This window comes from Ursus americanus, chromosome 13 (assembly GCF_024610735.1).
Source record: "Ursus americanus isolate L20-20 chromosome 13, mUrsAme1.1.p, whole genome shotgun sequence".
NCBI classification, from domain to species: Eukaryota; Metazoa; Chordata; class Mammalia; order Carnivora; family Ursidae; genus Ursus; species Ursus americanus.
This window is the reverse complement of record NC_142139.1, coordinates 41,608,640-41,628,848: the sequence shown is the minus strand read 5'-3', so window position 1 is coordinate 41,628,848 and position 20,209 is coordinate 41,608,640. Positions and strand designations below refer to the sequence as shown.

Genomic DNA, 20,209 nt, shown 5'->3' with positions numbered 1-20,209 from the left:
GTAGAATGAAGATCATAACAGTACTGATCTCACAGAGTTAAAAAGGATGGAATCAGATAACCTACACCAAGTCGTCGGATCAATGACTGGCACCTAGGAGGCAATCAGTAGAGGTCAACTATTAACATTATTTGTAGGCAGAAAGGGGACACAATCAAATATATGCTTCAGAAAGGTCATTCTGGACAGAAGTGAACATTGGGATAGGATTCTTTCTTACTCCATAGCTTCACAGAAACAAAAACTGTTTGCAGAATTTCATCCATTCTTCAGGAAATTAATCAGCATTGACATCTAATGAAACAGATACAGTTAAACTGTGAATGACCTACACTTAAGGAGAAAATTACATAAAATACTAAAAATCTTAGAGAAAACAACTCACCGTCTCAAAAAATATTTCCATCATGCGGGCTCTCTTCTCCTCTGCACTCAGTCCTTTTTTCTTTGACTAAAGCACAAAGATAAAAAAGTAAACACTGCATTAAAAAAAAAAAAAGAAAAGACACTATATTTTAAAACAACTTGGTCTGAAACATTACCTGAAATGTTATGGTCTTGTCTGCCAATGGGTTTGAAAACTCTAAAGACTCATTTTAACTACTGTATTCCAAGCTTTGTGGTTAGTGCTGCCAGTGTAGTAATAAGAACTGGGGCTGAGACAGAGCCTGCCAGCTTACAGAAATTCACTATTTATCAAATGATCCAATGATAAGTCACTGTATTTACCTTCAAAAAAGTTACAACTTTACAGAGAAAACAGTCATAACTAATAAATGATGAAGAGGTCATTGCACAAATTGCTACCAAAGACAGAATGAATTCCACCCTGGGGAAGGCTGAGGCCTATCTAGGAAGGCTAGAGATGAAAAGGATTTGGGAAGTCGAGAAATGGTGAGATGGTGTCCTGGACAGACCACACACAGGCACGATGTTATGGAAGTACATGGAATGCTCCAGAAAGACAAGCACCCAGGGACGACTGCTGTGTGGTGCGTGGAGAGGGAGTGGCAGGTAAGGTGAGAAAGGTTGTCTGGGGCCAGATCATCGGACTGTCCAGCCCAAGGGCATGTACGTTATTCTAGACAATGAGACTCTACTGAACAATCTCTAAAGCAGGAGAGTGACAAGATTAGAGTTACGTTTTAGTAAGTTGACATTGAGGAGCATTGTGGAGGGAAGGCTGGAGGATGGAAAAACCTACCCAAGTAGAAAACGGAAGCCTACTCCAAGTTACTATTATTCTAGAACTACAGTTTAGCCAATTTAAAATTAAGATAATTAACAGGTAATTAAAATCTGTTGATAATGAATTTTACTATATACTGTATTCAGAATATATACATAAAGCTGAAATACAAAATTTTTTTAAAAAGCCAAATTCCCTCAAGGTGAAGATTCACAGAAAACAAAAGAGAGAACTATCATCTCTAGTAGAGAATTCCACACTAATGTTTAAGTGATCTGCATCTTTCTCAAAAATCACACAGGAGTATGAGGCAACATAAATTGTTCAGTAAGAACTTTGAAACACTTTACACCACTTAAAAGAGCAGACATAAAAAACAGAGACTGAGTATTCAGTCCAACCGAATACTCCATTAGAAAATGAAAGCCTACAATAGCTGGCGAAAGGGGCTTGACACTGCCATTCTGAACACATACCAGAGTACACCAGTCTTTATGCTATGCACACAACCTAGATACCCACTAACTCATTTTCACAGCAATAAAATGATCAGGTGTTCCTTGATGAGTTGTGTGGGTAAAATAAGTAGGCTTCAAGTGGATATTTCTTTTTTGTCTGTCTGCTCTCAAACACTGCAGTTCCCCTGGGGTTCTCTACTGACCCCCTCATCTCCTCACACCTTTTCTTTGATTTCATCTGCGTTTATGGTTTTAACTAACACTTATGCTGAATCCTCAAATCTTTACATCAGCCTCAAGAATGCTCCTGAGCTTCAATCTCAAGCGTCTACCTGCCTGCTGGACAGACTTCAAACTCAGAGGGTTTACACTGAACTCTTCTTCTCCCACATCTACTCCCCAAACCTGCTGTTCTAGATCTTGAGCTCAGTACTACCTTGTTAGCCAAGCCAGAGGCCTGGCGGTCATCCCAGGTTCCTGCACCGCTCTCACTCCACATCAGACCAATCACCGAGTTCTGCCAGTTTTGGCCACACTTTGTCCCATCCTCTAAGTTCACATTATACCCTGTCAAGAAGCAAATGTAACCATGCCTCTTCCTTGCTTAAAATTAAAAGCCTTCAGTGGCTCTGAACCATCCAGAAGTATCCAATCACTTACAGTGATATACAAGGCCCTTTATCACCTGTCCCCAATCTACTTCTCACAGATACCACTCTCCACTTCAAATTTTACTGTAACAGGGAGAGTTAAGCAACTTGAGCTGTAATACAAAAACTAGAGAGTCCCTGACTTACCATCGTTTGACTTTTTCAACTTTACGATGGTGTGAAAGCGATACACATTCAGTAGAAACCATACTTCGAATTTTGAATTTGACTCTTTTCCCAGCTAGTGATTGGTGGTATGATACTCTCATGGTGCTGGGCAGCCACGGGACCGTGAGGTAAACACCCGATACACTTACAACCATTCTGTGCCCACATACCCATTCTGTTTTTCACCTTCAGTACAGTTTTCAACAAGTTACATGAGATAGTCAATACTTTATTATAAAATAGACTCTGTCTTAGATGCTTTTGTCCAGCTATAGGCTAATGTGTAAGTGTTCTGAGCATGGTTAAGCTACGCTATGATGTTCCATACGTTAGGTGTATTAAATGCATTTTTGATTTAATGATATTTTCAACTTACAATGGGTTTGTCACCGTGTAACTCCCTTGTAAGTTGAGAAAGATCTGCTTTTTGTTTTTTTTTTAAGATTTTATATATTTATTTGCCAGAGAGAGAGAAAGCACAAGCAAGGGGATCGGTGGGCAGGGGAAGAAGCGGTCTCCCCGCTGAGCAAGGAGCCTAATGCGAGACTCAATCCCAGGACCGCAAGATCATGACCTGAGCCGAAGGCAGACTCTTAACGGACTGAGCCACGCAGGCGTCCAAAGATCTGTACTTGTAATTCTCCACCCCCAGCATGCTCGTTCCCATCTCTGTGTCTTTAAAAACCTGTTCTATCTAAAACAGCTGCTCCTCTTGCCTATTCAAAAACTTCAAAAAGTCTCCCAAGGTTTAGTTTAAGCATTCTGTAAAAGAGCTTCTGTGAGCTCGCAGGACAGTCTGAGTGTCACTCCATGTGTTCCAGAACACACCTTCATCAAATCCACTGGTATACTTGTCATTCTCAGCCGACTGAAAACTTCTTCAGAACACGCACTGCCCTTGCCTTCCTCGAGCTTAGTGCTAGCTTAGAGCAGACACAAAGGCCAGCCCTTGACTTCGAGGCCACGTATCTAAAACTCTAGCCCTAAAATTTGAGACTATTCAGGCTCCCAAATCCCACAACACCCACTGCACTCCCATAAATACAACACAGGGTAAATTAATAATAAATTCTGCGGCAACCATTTATTGCCTTTCTTGGAGAGATAAATCATAGAAATCTCAGGTAGGCAAGCTCCGAGAAACCACACAGACCTATTCACTAAACCCTGAGTCGAGAGCTAGCATTCAATACCGCTTTAATGAGTCTCCCTCCGCACTGGCCTCAGCAGTATGAGAATAAACCAAGCGTGAAACTCAGTTAAGAAGGCTCTTTTGGCTCATTTCTCTAGTCCAGTGCGTTTCAAACTGCCATCAGAATCATCTCAGGAGCTTTTAAAAAATACTGATGCCAGGGCACATTCCATTTGAACTGAATGAGAATCTCTGAGACTGGTCTGGGCCTGGATGTTTTTAAAAGCCTCTCCAGGTGCTTTAACTGGCCCCAGGATTGAGAACACTGCTTTTCTCACCCCAGAATCTAGAGGCGGCTCAGGGGCACTGTGGGGCAGTGAGGATCCCTTTAGGACTTCAGTCTGTGGCTGCATCAGTGGAAAACAGATCCAAAGCTTGAGGAAAGGCTCCTAATGTTTTGGTATTATTAAACAGCTCCCTGGAGAGACTCGTGAACTCCACAAGAGTCTGCCACCCAGAAGCAGACAATGAGGAGTCTATGTCCTAGAGCCACACAGTTTTAGGAAAGCTCTTATCACTCAGTTCGGTGAGTGATGAAAGTTACTCAAGAAATACAGATGAGCTGGAACATTCATTTACATTGTTTTCAGGCTAATTTATTCGTTAGTCGCTTCTATAACTAGAAATAGTTTTTATAATTAACCACAGTAGGACAACAGCATGGCCAGAATTAAAATAACTAATGTAAAAGAATGCCATGCTAATTCATATTTAGAAATTTCTCCAAAAAATCAACAAGGGCTCATTTAATAACATTAAAGAAAATCTCCTGACAACATAAGTTAGAGATGCATTCAAATTAGTAAGTAAGGGGACTCAAGACTTGAGCTGAGGACAACAAAACTTTCCGGCTGACCAACACACAGCTATCCCCACTTTTCAGAAGACCTATATTAGTACCTGTTTTCACTAATCAAAAGAAATCGTAAGAGCATTTTCACTTGTATGAAAAAAGGCAAAAAGTGAAAAGTGTTCAGCGTTTGTTTTAGGAATGGCTCCGCCACGCTCCTTCCCCAGGAACTACATTCAGCATCTCAAGCATAAGTCACCACAGCTTTGAACTGGGTTGGTGAGCATCTGTGCTGTATCTCAATTTATTTTGTGCATCTGTTAGCAAGATGTGTCCTAAGGTATCTGAAAAGCCTGAGAGAAAAAAATTTTTTAATTAAGCCTAAGAGGTTATTTTTTGGGTCTAGGAATGCTTGAAAATTTTTTCCATATAAATTAATAATTGTTTCTTCACCTTAAGCCGTTTCCGATTACAAAAGTCTTCACAGGAACACTACTTTCAAAGAGTGGGGGAAACCTGTATTTTAAACCACTTAAAAAAAACCATACACCTAGGGGAGCCTGAATGGTTCTAACCGAACCAGGTGTCTGCCTTTGGCTCAGGTCAGGGTCCTGGGATGGAGCCCAGCATTGGGCTCTCTGCTCAGCAGCGAGTCTGTTTCTCCCTCTCCCTCTGCCGCTCTGCCTGCTGGTGCTCTCTCTCTCAAATAAAAAAACAAAACAAAACAAAACAAAACATACGAAAAAAATATATATCTAAGGAATCTTCTCCAATTAGGAATTACAGATTTCGTAAAATCAGCCCTGTTTACCAATTACAATAAAATTTTGAAAAATTAAAAGTAGATGATATCTGTTGCCCTCAGAAGTGGCACAGTACATTGCATTTCTCCAATTCCAAAATTATGCCTGGATTTATAACTGTTTATTCATGAAGTCTTCCCAAATCAAAACAAACAGCTATTAATTCACAATCAGGAAAGAGAACAAAGGTTTGTTCTGTATTACCATTTAGTATTAGAAGGTGACTCATATGTAAAGAGAGATTAGGGAAAAGGATAAAGTTAATGCATTTGTGCGGCACAGTTCTCAGTAGTCAGTTTATCAGGCCAGTAACGATGAGAAACATACAATCACACAGCACTGGTAACAGATTTAACTGTGGTCCTGCTCGGTGTCTGAGACCATTTTCTGCGCAGGTGGCTGCGTTGTTAGTTTAACCACAAAGAAGCCGTTATCAGTTGTAATTACATCTGGACAAGTATCTTCAAATAAATATCGTACAACCTAGACCCTTGCCCAGCAAAATAACGGCCACTTAACTAAATTAAGATATTAAAGTCCTAGTTCCATTTAATTAGATGTTGATTCTATGCCAAGAGAAGCAGAAAAAAATGACATGAAACTGAAGGTTTATGAAAATGATTTGATGAGGTGGAAGACATTAAATTCACCGAGATAAAAGGTCGATCTGGAATCTTACCAGGACTTAACCTATCATGGCATGCAAGGAAGGCTAATTCAGTGCTTCCCTAATAACGGGACTAACTCCCTACCATCGATTCCTCCCCTTTAGTGAAAAAGCAACGGATTTTCAAAGAAATCTTACTGGCATAAAAGACTCTCTAGGTTACTTCTGAAATCGTGAGCCATTCAGAAACGTGCTCCACAAATTACAGTACATGGCACCCCTCAATTGTCGAAAAACAAGAGCCATTAGGATCCAAGGAGCCGGTCCGTCTCGCTCACACCCTTCCCGGTTCTTCCTAAGAGGCTGCAGCTTTGGCGGCCGAATCCCGGGAGCCCGGGGCTCTGGTTCTGAAGCGGCTCGCGCTCTGACCGGTCACTAAGTTTGTGAGACACACCCGGTCACGTTCACGAACGCTCCTCGGGTGTGCTCCGAGGACAGCGCGGGGTGCGGCGGGGCGGGCCGGCCCGGGGGCGCAGGGGTCGTGGGCCCCGCGCCGCACGCGCCCCAGCCTCTGGGATCGGGCCGCGTCGAGCCGGCGGCCCTTCTAGGGGAGCCAAGCCCCGGATGCCCCCCGGGGCCCCACGCTGGCGAGGGGCCCTGCGGCCCGGAGACTGGGGAGGCTCAGGACCCGGGAGCGCGGCCTCAGCTCTTACCATGGCGCGGTCGGCGGGTCTTCCGGTGGCCGGGCCGGCGCGCGAGGAGAGGGGCGGGGCGGACGCGAGGCAGGCCCGGGCGGGTTTGATTTTGGCGCCGCCAGGGCCGCGGGGCGGAGCCGCGATGAGGACGAGGTGGGAGGGAGGCGCTGGGGCGGGGGAAGGACGATCTCCGCCCGGACGGCGCGCGGCGACCCCTGGCGGCGGTGCCGAGCGGCCGGCCCGGGAGGGGCGGGGCCTGCGGGGGGAGCCGGGGGACTGGGGGTTCGCGCGCCTGGTGTCTGCGCTTGCACCCTCCTCTTCTCCCTGGTGTAGAATGTGACTCCGTTTTCTCTCTTTTTTTTAGAAAGTCTTGAGCCCTCACTTTAGTGCGCGTTTTCTTCGCGCTGCAGAAACCGACCTAAGTGTGCCTTAAAAAAATAGAGGAGGTTTGACCCTGGGGACGGAAGCACTACCCTCCATCTACCTGGATTTGCCCAGTCTGGGGCCTACTTTCTTCTCTCTCCTAATGTTACCCCACTTCTCTGCAACCTCTCTCCACTGCTTTCCCACAAAATCACTTTGTTTGTTTGTTTTCCCCTTAGGTTTATTTATACTTTGTTGTTTTTTTAAATACACAAGAGAATGAATTTCAAATGAAAACTGTCGAAAACCTGCTACCTCACGATCTGACAATAGATGGGGATTTGGGTCTAAAGCTTGGGCCCCTTAGCCTAAAGGTGCTACAAAATTAACTCAGACGTGTCAACTGTTTTGAAAATTATTGCACGTTATTTTGAACCATCTTAGAGCATACCAATTTTATTGAGAGCATGAAGAGTGACATCTGAAGTGGGAATTTGTATCTCCTATTGCTTCTTTAAGAAACGGAAGCAAAGAAGGTATATATTGATTGCTTAGAGTTCCATTAATTTAGTTTTTCTACAGTGTATTACAGTACAATATGATTGACGGTACATCAGATGATTTTAAGATAGTAAACGGTAGCCATTTAATACGTGTTTTAATATGTATTAGAAAAAGTATAAGTAACATATTACACTCTGAATTTCTCATGCATTGCTTTGGATATGGATGAAATAGGCCTATCAGAAAAAAATGAAAGTGATATTTAAGAAAAATATCAAGTAACTGCACTGGTGATATCTAGATTTGACAAAAATCATAAAGGTGACGTTTGTGGGAAGGCTTTTCTTAGTCGGCTCTCAGACCGCCATACCTGTCCCTCCAATAGGAGCCACTCTTCTTCACTTGGCTTGCTCTTACCCCCCTTTGGAAAGTTCAGATGTAGCCTTCAGGAATCTTTTTCTGTGTTTCCCCACTCCCACCGCACAGCAGATAGGGTCCCTTCTGTGGTACGCCGTGAGCAATCTGCAGTTTTATCATAGCACCCCCATTCATTTTAGAACAGTTTTCTTGGACAGCTTCCCTGTAATATCAACTCCTCTCTGTGACAGAGTTTAAGCCAACCATTTCCGTATCACCAAGACCTAGCACAGTGCCCAACATATGGTAAACACTCAGTAAATGTGTATTAAATAAATATACCAGGTATTTAAGAACATTATATCAGTAAATGTGTTATTAAATAAATATACCAGGTATTTAAGAACATTATGTCAGTGAATGTGTATTAAATAAATATACCAGGTATTTAGAACACTACCTCTTCGTTGACTTAGGGATTTCTTAGCTGTCCACTTCCTCAGCCCCGCCCAGCGACCCCTGCCACCCTCCACTCCTGGCAGGGGACCTGGGTACAAGCCTGGAAGAGTCTGAGTTGAGTATGAGTCGCTTTGTGGGGCCCGAGGTGCCCATGAGGGTCTGTATTTACCTAGCAAGTATCCCTATGCCCAAGAGTATGTGTCATTAGATAGCGAATGAAAACCACCACCATGGGTCAAGAGGCCACAGAAAAAGGGAAAAAGCCTTTTACATTCTTTTTGGGGAAGGGCTCCTGTATTTTCATTTTGCGCCAGTCCCCACAAATTGTTATGTAGCCAGCCATATATATATTTACACATTTAGAATATATATATATATATATATATATATATATATATATATATATATTCATACATTTAGAATTATATTCATTCATTTAGGTCTCATCCCAGTAGAATAAAGCTCCATGAGAACAGGGACTTTTTAATTTGCTACTATTCCCTAGTGGCTAAAACATACTAGACTCCACAAATATTTGCTAGTGAATGCATATAAAAGCAGCTCCTGGTATTATAATTACCTGGCTTTGTTCACCAACCAAACTGTAAGCTCTTAAGGTTACAGGCTTTGGTTCATCTTTATATCCCTTACACCTACCCTAATCCCCGGTGTATCACAAGTGCTTAGACATTTGTTCAATGATGACAGCAATGACAACAGAAGACAGTAGAGTCGGGTAGAGGAGAGAATGTCATCTGCCCTCCCCGCCTCTTCACTTGGGCAATAATAAACTGCAGCTTTAATTGAACTCATCTGCTCTGGAATGGGGTGCATCTGGCTTTATGTGAAGTGAGTCCTCAAAGGACAATATGAGATATGCTTAAACGTGGAGCAACCGGCTTTTGTCAGGAATGCCACACTCTCTGCTTCTAAGAACTTCCAAAGAGTCCATGATGGCAATGGTGCCTGCTTGGTTAAAAGGAAAAAGAAATGAAGAATAGTAGCGGGATTCAAGAGCACTAATATTCAGTTACTAGTTGGCAGTGTCCCATTTGGCCTTTTTCTCATTTCTGTTTCATCTCTCCTTCCAAGACTGACTTAGTCACCTCTTGTAGACTTATAATCTATTACAGATTTTTTTAATCCTCGAAAAACCGAATTTTTATTGTGTCCCTCCATTGTTCACAATGGAGACTCAAAACATAAATTTTAGTATTCATTCCATCACAGCAAAATATAAATCAGAGACTTAATGAAAAATCAAAAAGCTTATCAATACATCAGGAAAAAAAGCTGTATGCGTATATGTAAGGCTATGATTTATTTACAATCAGTGGAGGACGAGAGTCCTCTATAGAACAGAAGACCAAATATCAAATCCACACACCATTCAAGATTGAGAGCTTATCGCTCCTCAAGTCTCATAGGGAATATACGGGCCTGTAGGGAAGTGGCATTAAAATGACAACTTTGACATTATGAATAGAGACCAATTTAAATTTTATTCAATTTAAGAAAGATGGAAACTAACCTTTGAAAGGATAGGACATAGCTGATAGCCCATGATTTGTACGTCCATCAGGTTCCTTTACAACAGAACCTCCAGGGGACCGTCCGACATATTCTTTAGATGTTGTGAGTACTGCTTGAATGCTTGGCCGTCAGCTTGATGTCATATAAAAATTTTTATTGTAATGAATTTTAATTAACTTTTGGACCCTGAAGACAGTAGTTACAGTGCGGCCCCTTTCTAGATCTTCACCCCCTAGAAATGTGACTGCCATGATTTCCAGAAGGTCCCTCTTATGATTCTTTAAGCATAGTGATTTTGGTCTATTTGACCTTCTAAATATATGTGCTAGGCATACACGTCATGGTTTTCCAAATTCCTATCTAAGATACATCCTTAAATGCTAACCAGATTATTGGTATCATAAACAATAAAAATTTTACTACTTTAAACAGTTTGGTGGAGGTATTGATATCTGCCACATATTCTAGAACATTTCTTCATTTCCCTCTTCTAAAAAAGCAAACAATACCTACAATAAATAAACATTCACCCTGGAAACGGAGAAAACAAGCTTTATTATAATGATTTGAGATTTTGTGCATGGTAAAGATATACACATGAATCTTGTTTCTCCTATGTTTCAAGACAGAATTAATTTAAAGTTTTATTGTAGACTAAAGCATCCAAAATACTGTGGTACGTATGTAGCTACGAACATACAAACACTTTGATGCACAGCGTTCATTCTTTTCTTTAAATAGGCAGTCAGCATTTCGAGTCATAAAGGAACAGATGAGAATATATCAGTATCAATGTCAGAGAGCGCAAGACTTAGTGTTCTATACACAAAACGTATGAAACAGACCTAGAAAGATGGAATGTACAAAATTTAAAAAGAAAAAAAAGGAAGCAAAAACCCTTAATACTCATACATAGGATTGAAAGGCAATAGAATTGAGAATGATATAAAGAATCCTATTACAAGAATACACTCTGTTGATGACAGAACATTCCCATGTCATAAAGCAAAAGCATTGAGTTTAAGGCTGTGTTGCTTTTGAAAGTTAATGGACGTGCTGTACATTCATTGGGACAACATGGCCGATTTATTAATCTATTTTAGAATATGAATAGCTTTCATACATTCTCCACAAACAGACCACACAATCACTGCCACACAGTTCATCTTCAGAAAGTTCTAAGATTAACATCATGATTTGTAGCTTACTGTCATTTAAAATAAAACCAAAAAAATCATTTATTTATACCAAACAAATCTTTAATGGGCACTTAGTTTCCTTTATGGCAATACTAGATTCCTAGTTATCAAAAATATTAAAATAATTGAAAAGTTTAAAACCCTGCAACATTGACAGAATGCAACAGTATTACGACTTTCGACTTTAAGCAAAATTAGATAATGTTTGCAGCAAATAGCTTCAATTTTATCCTACCTGGAACGGTCTTCTTTTTAAATTATTAAACTAAAAATACTCCTCCCTCTTCAGAAGCTGGTGAATAAGGAGGATACTATAGAGTCCAAGTGTACAAAAAGGTTTTTCCCATTTGAAGTAATCGGCACAGTACCTAATGTTCATTTGCTATTTCCTCCCATTTCACTCAGTAGGTATTACCAAAGCGCTGATGTGAATCCTTCGGTGGGAAGGATCCAGAGACACTTGCTGCCGTACTGCTATTCCAGTTAACTCCAAGTGAGGACATACCCTGTATATTTAGTAGTAGAAGCAAGTGTCTTCTAGTTGCACGACCTGTAGTATTTCTTTGTCTCAAATCTAGTCAAAGGGTAAATGAAAATGAGGAAACTCGGGGACTTGTTACTGGAGACTAAAGTTTGATCAAGATACTAAGTACCATTAAAACAATGGTGAACAGTCATAAAGGCTTTTTCTTCATGTGTTTCTGGATGGTCAAGTGACTATGTCCCCAGAGTCCAGCAGGGGAGGTCTGATTCGGCCAGGCATGCATTGTCACTGACCTTTACATTCGAACTGGCAATCTTTTGCCATTAAGTGCCCAGGGGACATTTGAATGGGTAATTTTTCAGTGCTACTTATCATGAATGTATGACAGGTTCTGTACACTTGACAAGGAGAAATCGAACAATAATGATAGCTCAGGGAAAAAAAAGTCACTTATTTTAATATCCTTCTCAGTTTACCAGGAACCATTTTCCATAGAATGTTGCCAAAATTGCATTTAAATCTTGTCTATTCGTATCTTATCAGCAGCACTTCCCCCCCCCTCAAATATGCTTACTAAGAAATACAGTAAATGCTCCTATGTATCCAAATGTGAAATGTTATCTATAACATACATGATTAAATGTTTCTGGGGGAAAAACAGTGTTTCTTGGAGTGCCCATAGCATGTGTTTTAGTAACAGATAGTGGAACAGGTCTGAGCTGAAGTATCTATTCTTCCATTCCAGTTTGTGCCAATATTGACAGATTAAAAAAAAAATTAGCCTTGTATTCAATCTATTATTGAGATATCCAGTTATGGTATGATGGCTGGTTAACTTCGAAATTCACAAATACAATTTCGATGTTGTGCAAAAAACCTCTTTTCAGTAAACTAGTCTTAAGACCAACAGCCTGTGACAGAATCTAAATAGGAAGCCATTTTCACTTGTGAAAGTAAACCAACATTAATTAAACCAATTTAAAAAGTTTTCTTTTAAACAGTCTAGAAGCTATCAAGAGTCTAGCTTACCCTGAATGCAGAATGTTAGCAAATGGCAAAATGAAATTCCTCCCCAGAGTGTAAGCTTCAGGCAGGCAGGGATTTCTGTCTGTTTCATCCATCACTGTTTCCCCAGTGCCAAGGGTGCCTGGCACCTAGAAGCACTCATTAAATGCAAATGTTTAAATTCAAAGACTTAGTTTGCTGATGTTATTAGGAAACAGTAAGATGTTTAACATTCTAAAAAGGCTATTGAATTTTACAACTTTGTCTGAAACCTCTACCTAACTAAAAAAAAAAAGTAAACCTAAATGTAAATCTTCCTGAAAAATTTTCTTTCAGAGGTTGATTTGGGCATAATCAATTTGATAGACAATTGGAAGTAGCTAGATTTTCCTTCTAAATTTAAAAAAGTCCCATATAAGAGAACAACTGAATTATAAATTAATGAGTAATAAACATCACATATCATTATACATATGGGAAATGTTTTCTTATAGTACAGTTCTAAGGTGCTTTCAGTGAAAAAGATCCCAAAGTCATTATCGAAAATGCCAAACATGACATCCTATTTGGTAGAACTGAGTAGAAAATTAAACAGTGGAAACAGACCACATCTTATTTTACAGTATCAATGACAGATTAACAATTGACTAAATTATTCTCCAAACGCATGTGTACTTAAATTAAATGTAACTCAAGTTCGACGTTTCTCTTTCTTTCGACCTGTTTTTGTTTTGTTTTTGAAAGCACAGAAGGCCATTTTTCTGACTAAAAGTCAGCCGATATCATCATTACTGGAAAATGGTGAAAATTAAACCTGTTTTAGGGCTTACTCTGTGAGGACGGCTTTAAACTGCGCAGTAAAGGAATGTGCTGGACGATGCTTCCGTCTTTCAGAGTGCTGCCTATTCCAATACACCAAAGATTCAGCTATATATATATATATATATGATACATCCTACCTTACCCTAATCATGTATACATAGTCCTTGAATGCCTCTACTATTCATTAGACAATGATAAATAACCGTAACATGCCCTTACCTGTAATGCTCTCGAGATAACACGACTTTGGTAACACTTGCTTTCTAAGGGGAAACCATTAATCAACCACATGCCTTTGGTTGACACCATCAGTCCTCCAAAGGGCTACTTATGGCTCTCTGTCCTAGGATACTGGTGTCCTACTACATGTGCTGACATTTTTGCAGGAGGTAAAGCTTTCGCTTTCGGGAAGTGGAAGAGGAGAGACACGTGAGAACACTGGCACATAAAACGTGGCTAACTTTTTCTCGATTATGTTCTAGTGCATTAGTCTGGAGTTGAGGGGGCTGTTTGTTTGCCAAAAGGTTGCATTTGCTATTGTAATATGCTTTTCAAAGCATTGGGAATTTCAGGTTTCCCTGAAAATGGGCTTTGTTTTTTGATATAAGGTGAGCAGGAGAGAAAAGGTGAAAAGAACACACAAAAAGGATCTTGCATGTAACCCAGAAAGGACGGGAAATTTGCAGTGGTTTTTAAGTGCTAAACTCAAGAGCCCTGCCTAATCACAGCTGGGAGGGTTCTGCAAGACACTCTTATTTTTTCCTAATGTATATGTAGTTATCGATAACCAAAAAATGTCACATGAGTAATACCTACTGTAAAAGTGAGGTTAGAAGATCCCCCGGGTCTTGTAACCGAACTTAAATAAAGTATATAACTGCAACAGATTCTGTTTTTGTTTTGTATCGTTTTTGGAAGCTCTGAACAAAAGCTACCATTCACAGGATTAACGAATACCTTTAAATATTCTAGCTTCTTTTTTTTTAGTGTGTGTTTGATTTGCAAAAATCAGTTCAACTACATCAATCCCTGTCCGATAAGCCATAGTTCACAGGTGTAAAACTTTGCAGTTTCCATAGATTCAGTAGAAGGGATTTCTTTTCTTTAAACCCTAAAAGGTGAATTACAGAAATCAGATATGCAGTGTTCAAGGAAATAGTTTACATTCGGAAATAACCTTGGAAAGTTCACCAATGATTCCTTCTAGGATGGAAAGTCTAGTGTAATCTGGTCCCGCGTTGAGAAATCCATTCCAGTTTATAGTGCAAGACCTTTGTAAGGGGCTGTCCAGCTGCCCACCATTACTGTAAGTACCGGTAGACCTTGAAACAGTGGTTTCCAGAGTCTGCAACCACAACATGGCCGTCCGAAGTGAGGGCCAGGCCTTGGGGGCCATAGAGTGGGTCAGCAGATGTGTTAATGTAGGACAAAAACGAGCCACTTCCATCAAAAACCTGTAAAAAATATAAAGTCAGAGTGTTATAGGCAAAGTTATAGTAGTAGGATAAAATAGGAGTTAGAAAACCATACAGTCAATATAAAAGCATGCGTGTATGCAGCACTTGGGGGGCGCAGTCGGTTAGGCATCTAACTCTTGGTTTTGGCTCAGATGGTGATGACCTCAGGGCTGTGAGATCGAGCTCCGAGTGCGGCTCTGTGCACCACATAGGGTCTGCTTAAGACCCTCTCTCCCTCTGCCGCTCCCTCACTCTCTAAAGTAAATAAAAATGAATCTTTAGAGAAAGCATGCAGGTAAGCCCATAGGTTTGTTTAGGTCACTACCGCATAGTCAATCCTTCCCTCTACTTAACCTTGCTTTTTCTCGTCTCATTCTCTATACCCCAGAGTCACTGACAAGGAGCATGCCATTGGCCAACAGATCTCACTTCCATTCTTGCAGTGGTCAGTTTGAGGGGAATAGCCTTTGGTGGGGCCTGAAAATGAATGACTCTCGTTTCTTACTCTCAGCCTCCACTTTCCCCCCTTCCAGCCTCACATCCCTCTTTTATTCCTAATCATAACGGAGAAAAATCAGCAACTACACCCCAGAGGTATGGTTGCAAGTCATAATATACAATGAGAAGATAAAGATCATTTTTTTCCTTTTCAGAAAAGAGGTAAAGAGGGAGTTATAAGAAGTCAATGGTTTGACTACGTACATTTGTGGGTTGTTTTTTTTTTTTAAGATTTTATTTTTAAGTAATCTCTACATAGACCCAACATGGAGTTCCAACTCACAACCCCAAGATCAAGAGCCACATGCTCTAACAACTGAACCAACCAGGTGCCCCACAACATTTGTTTTGTTTTGTTTTCTATGGGGAAGGCGCAGAAGGAGAGGGAGAGAATCTTAAGCAGGCTCCATGCCCAGAGCAGAACCCCCTGTGGGGTTCCATCTCACGACCCTGAAATCATGACCTGAGCCGAAATCAAAAGTCAGATGTTTAACAGACTGAGCCACCCAGGTGCCCCATGTACATTTGGATATGAAGCAGTCTCCTTTTGGTCTGTGAGTTTCTGCCATGGTGAAATAAAAGGAACACTTCTCCTTCGTAAGGCCCAGGCTGGTTTATTCTGACCATTCTGTTAGGCCCATAGGTGTTTTAAAAGGCAGTGTGATGAGGCAGGTGCTTATGAGGGCCACAATCCAAACAGCTTAGCATCTATGGTCCTATACAGAACTGCTTTGTGAACTTAGTTCCCTGTCTGGCTTCTGGCTTTCCCTCACATAGAGAATGCCTCTTTCAAATATAGATGTGTGCTGGCATAATTAAGCAAGATAAATATAACGGAGAAATAAAAGTATTTAGAGTTACATTTATAGTCTCAATCTTTCTTCTATTTTAAGATTTCATTTATCTTTTTTAAGTAATCTCTACACCCATTGTTGGGCTTGAACTTAAAACCCCGAGATCAAGAGTCACATGGTCTACTGACTGAGCCAGCCAGGTGCTCCTTAGTCCTTTCCTGAGAAGTAAATACGTACATCGGATGTAAACTGTTGACCACTGCTGTCTTCACAAAGATATCTGGATGCTACTAGATTTAACCAGTGCATTCTGAGGTCCTACGAGCTCTGCACAGGGCCACATCAGCAAGGATGAATAGCCCTGTCTGCAAATGTATGTTTAGATTCATGCAGTTGCTTACACAGAGGCAATGGGAGAAAAGAATAGTCTTTCTTTAGTTTGAGGATTCAAAATCCTTGTTCTTAATTTAGAAAAAAAAAATCACACTTTTGTGATTTTGTGACAAAATCCGTTTGTCTGGCAAAGACTACAGACCCCTTTCTCAAAACAGTTTTTAATATTTTTTTTTCTGGACTATAACCATTTTTATTATTTTTTATACCCAACTAAAAGGCCAAATGCCATTCGTGACACCATTAATCCCAAACCACGAAAACATATTTAAATTCATTATTACTTTTTAAATGTGTTTGTTAACTTTTAATTTTGAAATAATTATAGATACACAGGAAGTTGCAAAGATAGTACAGAGAAATCCTGTGTACCTTTTACCCAGTTTAGTAAAATACTCCAGTGAAACCATCTGAGTCTGGACATTTCTTCTTGCGGAGTTTTAAAATTATGAACTAAATTTCCTTAATAGTCTTTGGGATATTCAAATTATTTGTTTTGTATTGGGTGAGTTGTGGAATTTGTACTTTTCAAGGAATTGGTCCGTTTCATCTAAATTGTCAAATTTAAGCATGTAGAGTTGTTCACAGAATTTCTGTATGCCTGCAGACTCTGTAATTATATTAGTATTCTGTGTCTTTCCCTTCATCATTCTTGCTAGAGGTTTGTCAATTTTATTGATCTTTTCAGTGAACCAACTTTCTGTTTCACTGAATTTCTCTATTGTTTGCCTTGCATTTCATTGATTTCCAATCCTATCTTCACTATTTCCTTTCCTCTGCTTGCTTTCAGTTTGTTTTGCTCCTCTTTTTCTAGCTTCTTGAGGTAGGAGCTCAGATTATTGATTTCTGACTTTCTAATGTAAGCATTTAGCGTTATTAATTTCCCTCTCATGTAGAATGGTGGTTACCAGGGCTGAAGAGTGGGGGAAATGGAGAGAAGCTGGTCAAAGGGTATAAACTTCCAGTTAGAGGTTGGTTAAGTTCTGGGGATCTAATGCACAGTGTGGTAATTATAGTTAATAAAACTGTCTTAGGTACTTGAAAGTTGCTAAGAGAGTAGATCTGTATGTTGTCACCACAAAAAAGAAATGCTAACAATGTGATGGTGAAAAGGCGGTGCTGGCTAAAGCTACGGTGGTAATCCTTTTGCAATATATAAGTGTATCAGATCAACACACTGTACACCTTAAAGTCACACAATGTGGTAGGTCAATTATATCTCAATAAAGCTGGAGAAAAAGAATCTGCCTCTCTGGACTGTCTTAACTGCACTCCATAAACTTCGATATGCTGTATTTGCATTTTCATTCAGTGCAATGCATTTTTAAATTTTCCTTGAGACCTCCCCTTTGATTCAGGTTATTCAGCAGAATAATGATTTTAAATGCATAAAACAAAATACATGGGATTATAAAGGAAAACAATTATATTAAAATATAGTTATCAAAATTCTACAAAATTGCGATATAGTAATACGTGTACTTTTTTAACCAACACATTAAAGTACCAAGAAATAGTGATGGGTCTAATATTGACTATTTTTTTTTAAAGTGATGAGCATAAATGATAATTCAAGACCTCTGCAACTATACTATGGAAATTTCTGTGATTCCTCTTGGTGACAAAGTTATAGGTATTACTAAAACTACTGCGATTGTTGCCTATGTTCGTAATTAAAGAAAATGATAGTTTTTAGTTAGAAGCTAGTAAAAATAGTAATATAATATTTTTGTTCAATAGACCTCTTGAGTTCTATCCATACATACTTTGGGGGGGGTGTCTATGGGATTCATGTTAAAAATTCCCAGTTTCAGAGGGTTTCACTCTGGTAAGCTGTTGATGTTTTTTTCTACTCCACCTTCCTTAGTTCAGCACTTCTGGTGAGATTACCTATGGTCTATGAAGACCCTAACCAATGAAGAACGGAAAACATTCCAGTTGGGAGACAGCCAATTCTTCACTTTCAACGAGTAACAATCACTCTAAACAAATACATTAGCATTTTCATTTACCTGGATCCTGCTGTTTCCCCAGTCTGCTACAATGATGTTTCCATTCGAATCCACTGCTACACCTGTTGGAGCATTAAACTGCCCGTTTCCTTCTCCATTTGAGCCAAACTTCAACATGAATTCGCCCTCCTGATTAAACACCTGTATGAGATATTTTTAAAATTATTTTATTTTAAATTGAAAACAGTTGAGCCAACATTAGGAGTATTAAAAAATATGTATCAGAGCAGGTTTTTTATAACAAGACCTATGATTTAAGACATTCTAAAAAAGAAAAAAAGTCTACAAAGTAGACCCCCATATCACTTATGGTTCCCCAATTTGCTATATAAATTTGATTTATTGTTTGTTAAATCACTTCTTATTTCTAGCCTATATCTGGTTATTGAATACTTACAGGAAAAATACTTTTGTTATAAATTATAAAATATATACAAATATAAGGTAGGATGAGAAAGTGGAACTATAATTTTCAACAATATTATTCTTTCTGCCTTTAAATAAATAGCTAAATTTCAAGGGCAGGCATCATATTTCTAACAGGATGGATGATCAAAGTTGGATCAGGACCTAGGAGTTTTTGTTAGGCCAGAAGCTCAGAATTCATTACCATTTTGCAAAGTCAACACGGGAAAGAGAAGGCCGGACTTCACACTTACATCAGGGAAGTGTGCATGGGCGCGCGCACGCAAGTGAGTGTGTGTGTGTTTGATGGCACAGGTGAGGAATTAAGAGAAAGGCTTTTCTATATTTTTTTTCTCAATATATATTTAGTTAAAATAGAGAGTTCATATGACCATGAGCCTTTGATGGATGGAGCTTACTGGGGGCCGGGGCTGACAGACGTGGGGAGCTAAACAGAACTCTTCGGCAAATTCCCTAATATCTGATACGGAAGAGCAATGGGTCATTGTGGGTAATTAAATATTCTTATTAATGGAATATTACCGTATTTGTATCAAATACAGATTATTGATTTGGAGAGAATTAAATTTTTAATATGTGTTTAAATATAAGATATAGAAAGCATGATTTTTATCTTGATGATTCAGACGATACTTAATGGTTGTGAAGTATCTTCAGGTATATTATTTTAAGCTTCCATTATCATCTAGCCTACATGTGTAGAAATACTCTTTAACAAATCAAAAAGTATTACACGCAAAGCACCATGAGAGTAAGGGTTCCTAAAATGTGGAACTGAGGGAGTTCACTATACCCGAGTGCAGATCTAATTTGAAAATAACCTCAGGACCTTTTACAGATTTTCCTATTGCCACCTCTGTGATCATGAAAGATGGAAATGACTCTTTCTTTTAGTTATGTACATTGGGAAAGAGAAGCGAGACACTTCCATCTCTAAAGGCTAAACTTCCTTTAAGATGAAGAAAAAGAGGGGTGCCTGGGTGGCACAGCGGTTAAGCGTCTGCCTTTGGCTCAGGGCGTGATCCCGGCGTTGTGGGATCGAGCCCCACATCAGGCTCCTCCGCTATGAGCCTGCTTCTTCCTCTCCCACTCCCCCTGCTTGTGTTCCCTCTCTCGCTGGCTGTCTCTATCTCTGTTAAATAAATAAATAAAATCTTAAAAAAAAAAAAAAAGATGAAGAAAAAGAATCATGATTGCTTCTTGAATTAATTACACAACTTGCCAAGTAAGTAAGCTACCTCTTTGGTTCTTTGGAAAGGATGAGACAAGAACCAGCTTTTGCTACGATGTTATGTTTTAAAAAATCTTTCCCGACTCCTTTTATCTCCTTTCACACAAAACATTCTTGTTT

At 39.7% G+C, this 20,209-nt stretch overlaps 2 protein-coding genes across 5 annotated transcripts in view; both read right to left on the bottom strand.

The window, feature by feature from the left end:
- Positions 1–9,856, bottom strand: part of MND1 (meiotic nuclear divisions 1) — a 66,416-nt gene extending 56,560 nt beyond the window's left edge. Inside the window, exons 1-3 of the mRNA XM_045798630.2 lie at positions 9,828–9,856; positions 6,571–6,808; positions 386–451 (exon numbers count right to left, since the gene is read on the bottom strand). Coding sequence (XP_045654586.2) covers positions 386–451; positions 6,571–6,808; positions 9,828–9,856 — 333 coding nt within the window. The remainder of the gene's footprint in view (positions 1–385; positions 452–6,570; positions 6,809–9,827) is intronic.
- Positions 9,857–10,304: 448 nt separating this feature from the next.
- The window catches only part of TRIM2 (tripartite motif containing 2), a 116,295-nt gene continuing 106,390 nt past the window's right edge, over positions 10,305–20,209 (bottom strand). For all 4 annotated transcript variants that reach the window (XM_087866526.1, XM_045798789.2, XM_045798791.2 and 1 more), the window contains exons 11-12: positions 18,433–18,573; positions 10,305–14,732 (exon numbers count right to left, since the gene is read on the bottom strand). In XM_087866526.1, the coding sequence (XP_087722652.1) occupies positions 14,580–14,732; positions 18,433–18,573 (294 nt within the window). In that variant the 3' untranslated portion in view covers positions 10,305–14,579. The remainder of the gene's footprint in view (positions 14,733–18,432; positions 18,574–20,209) is intronic.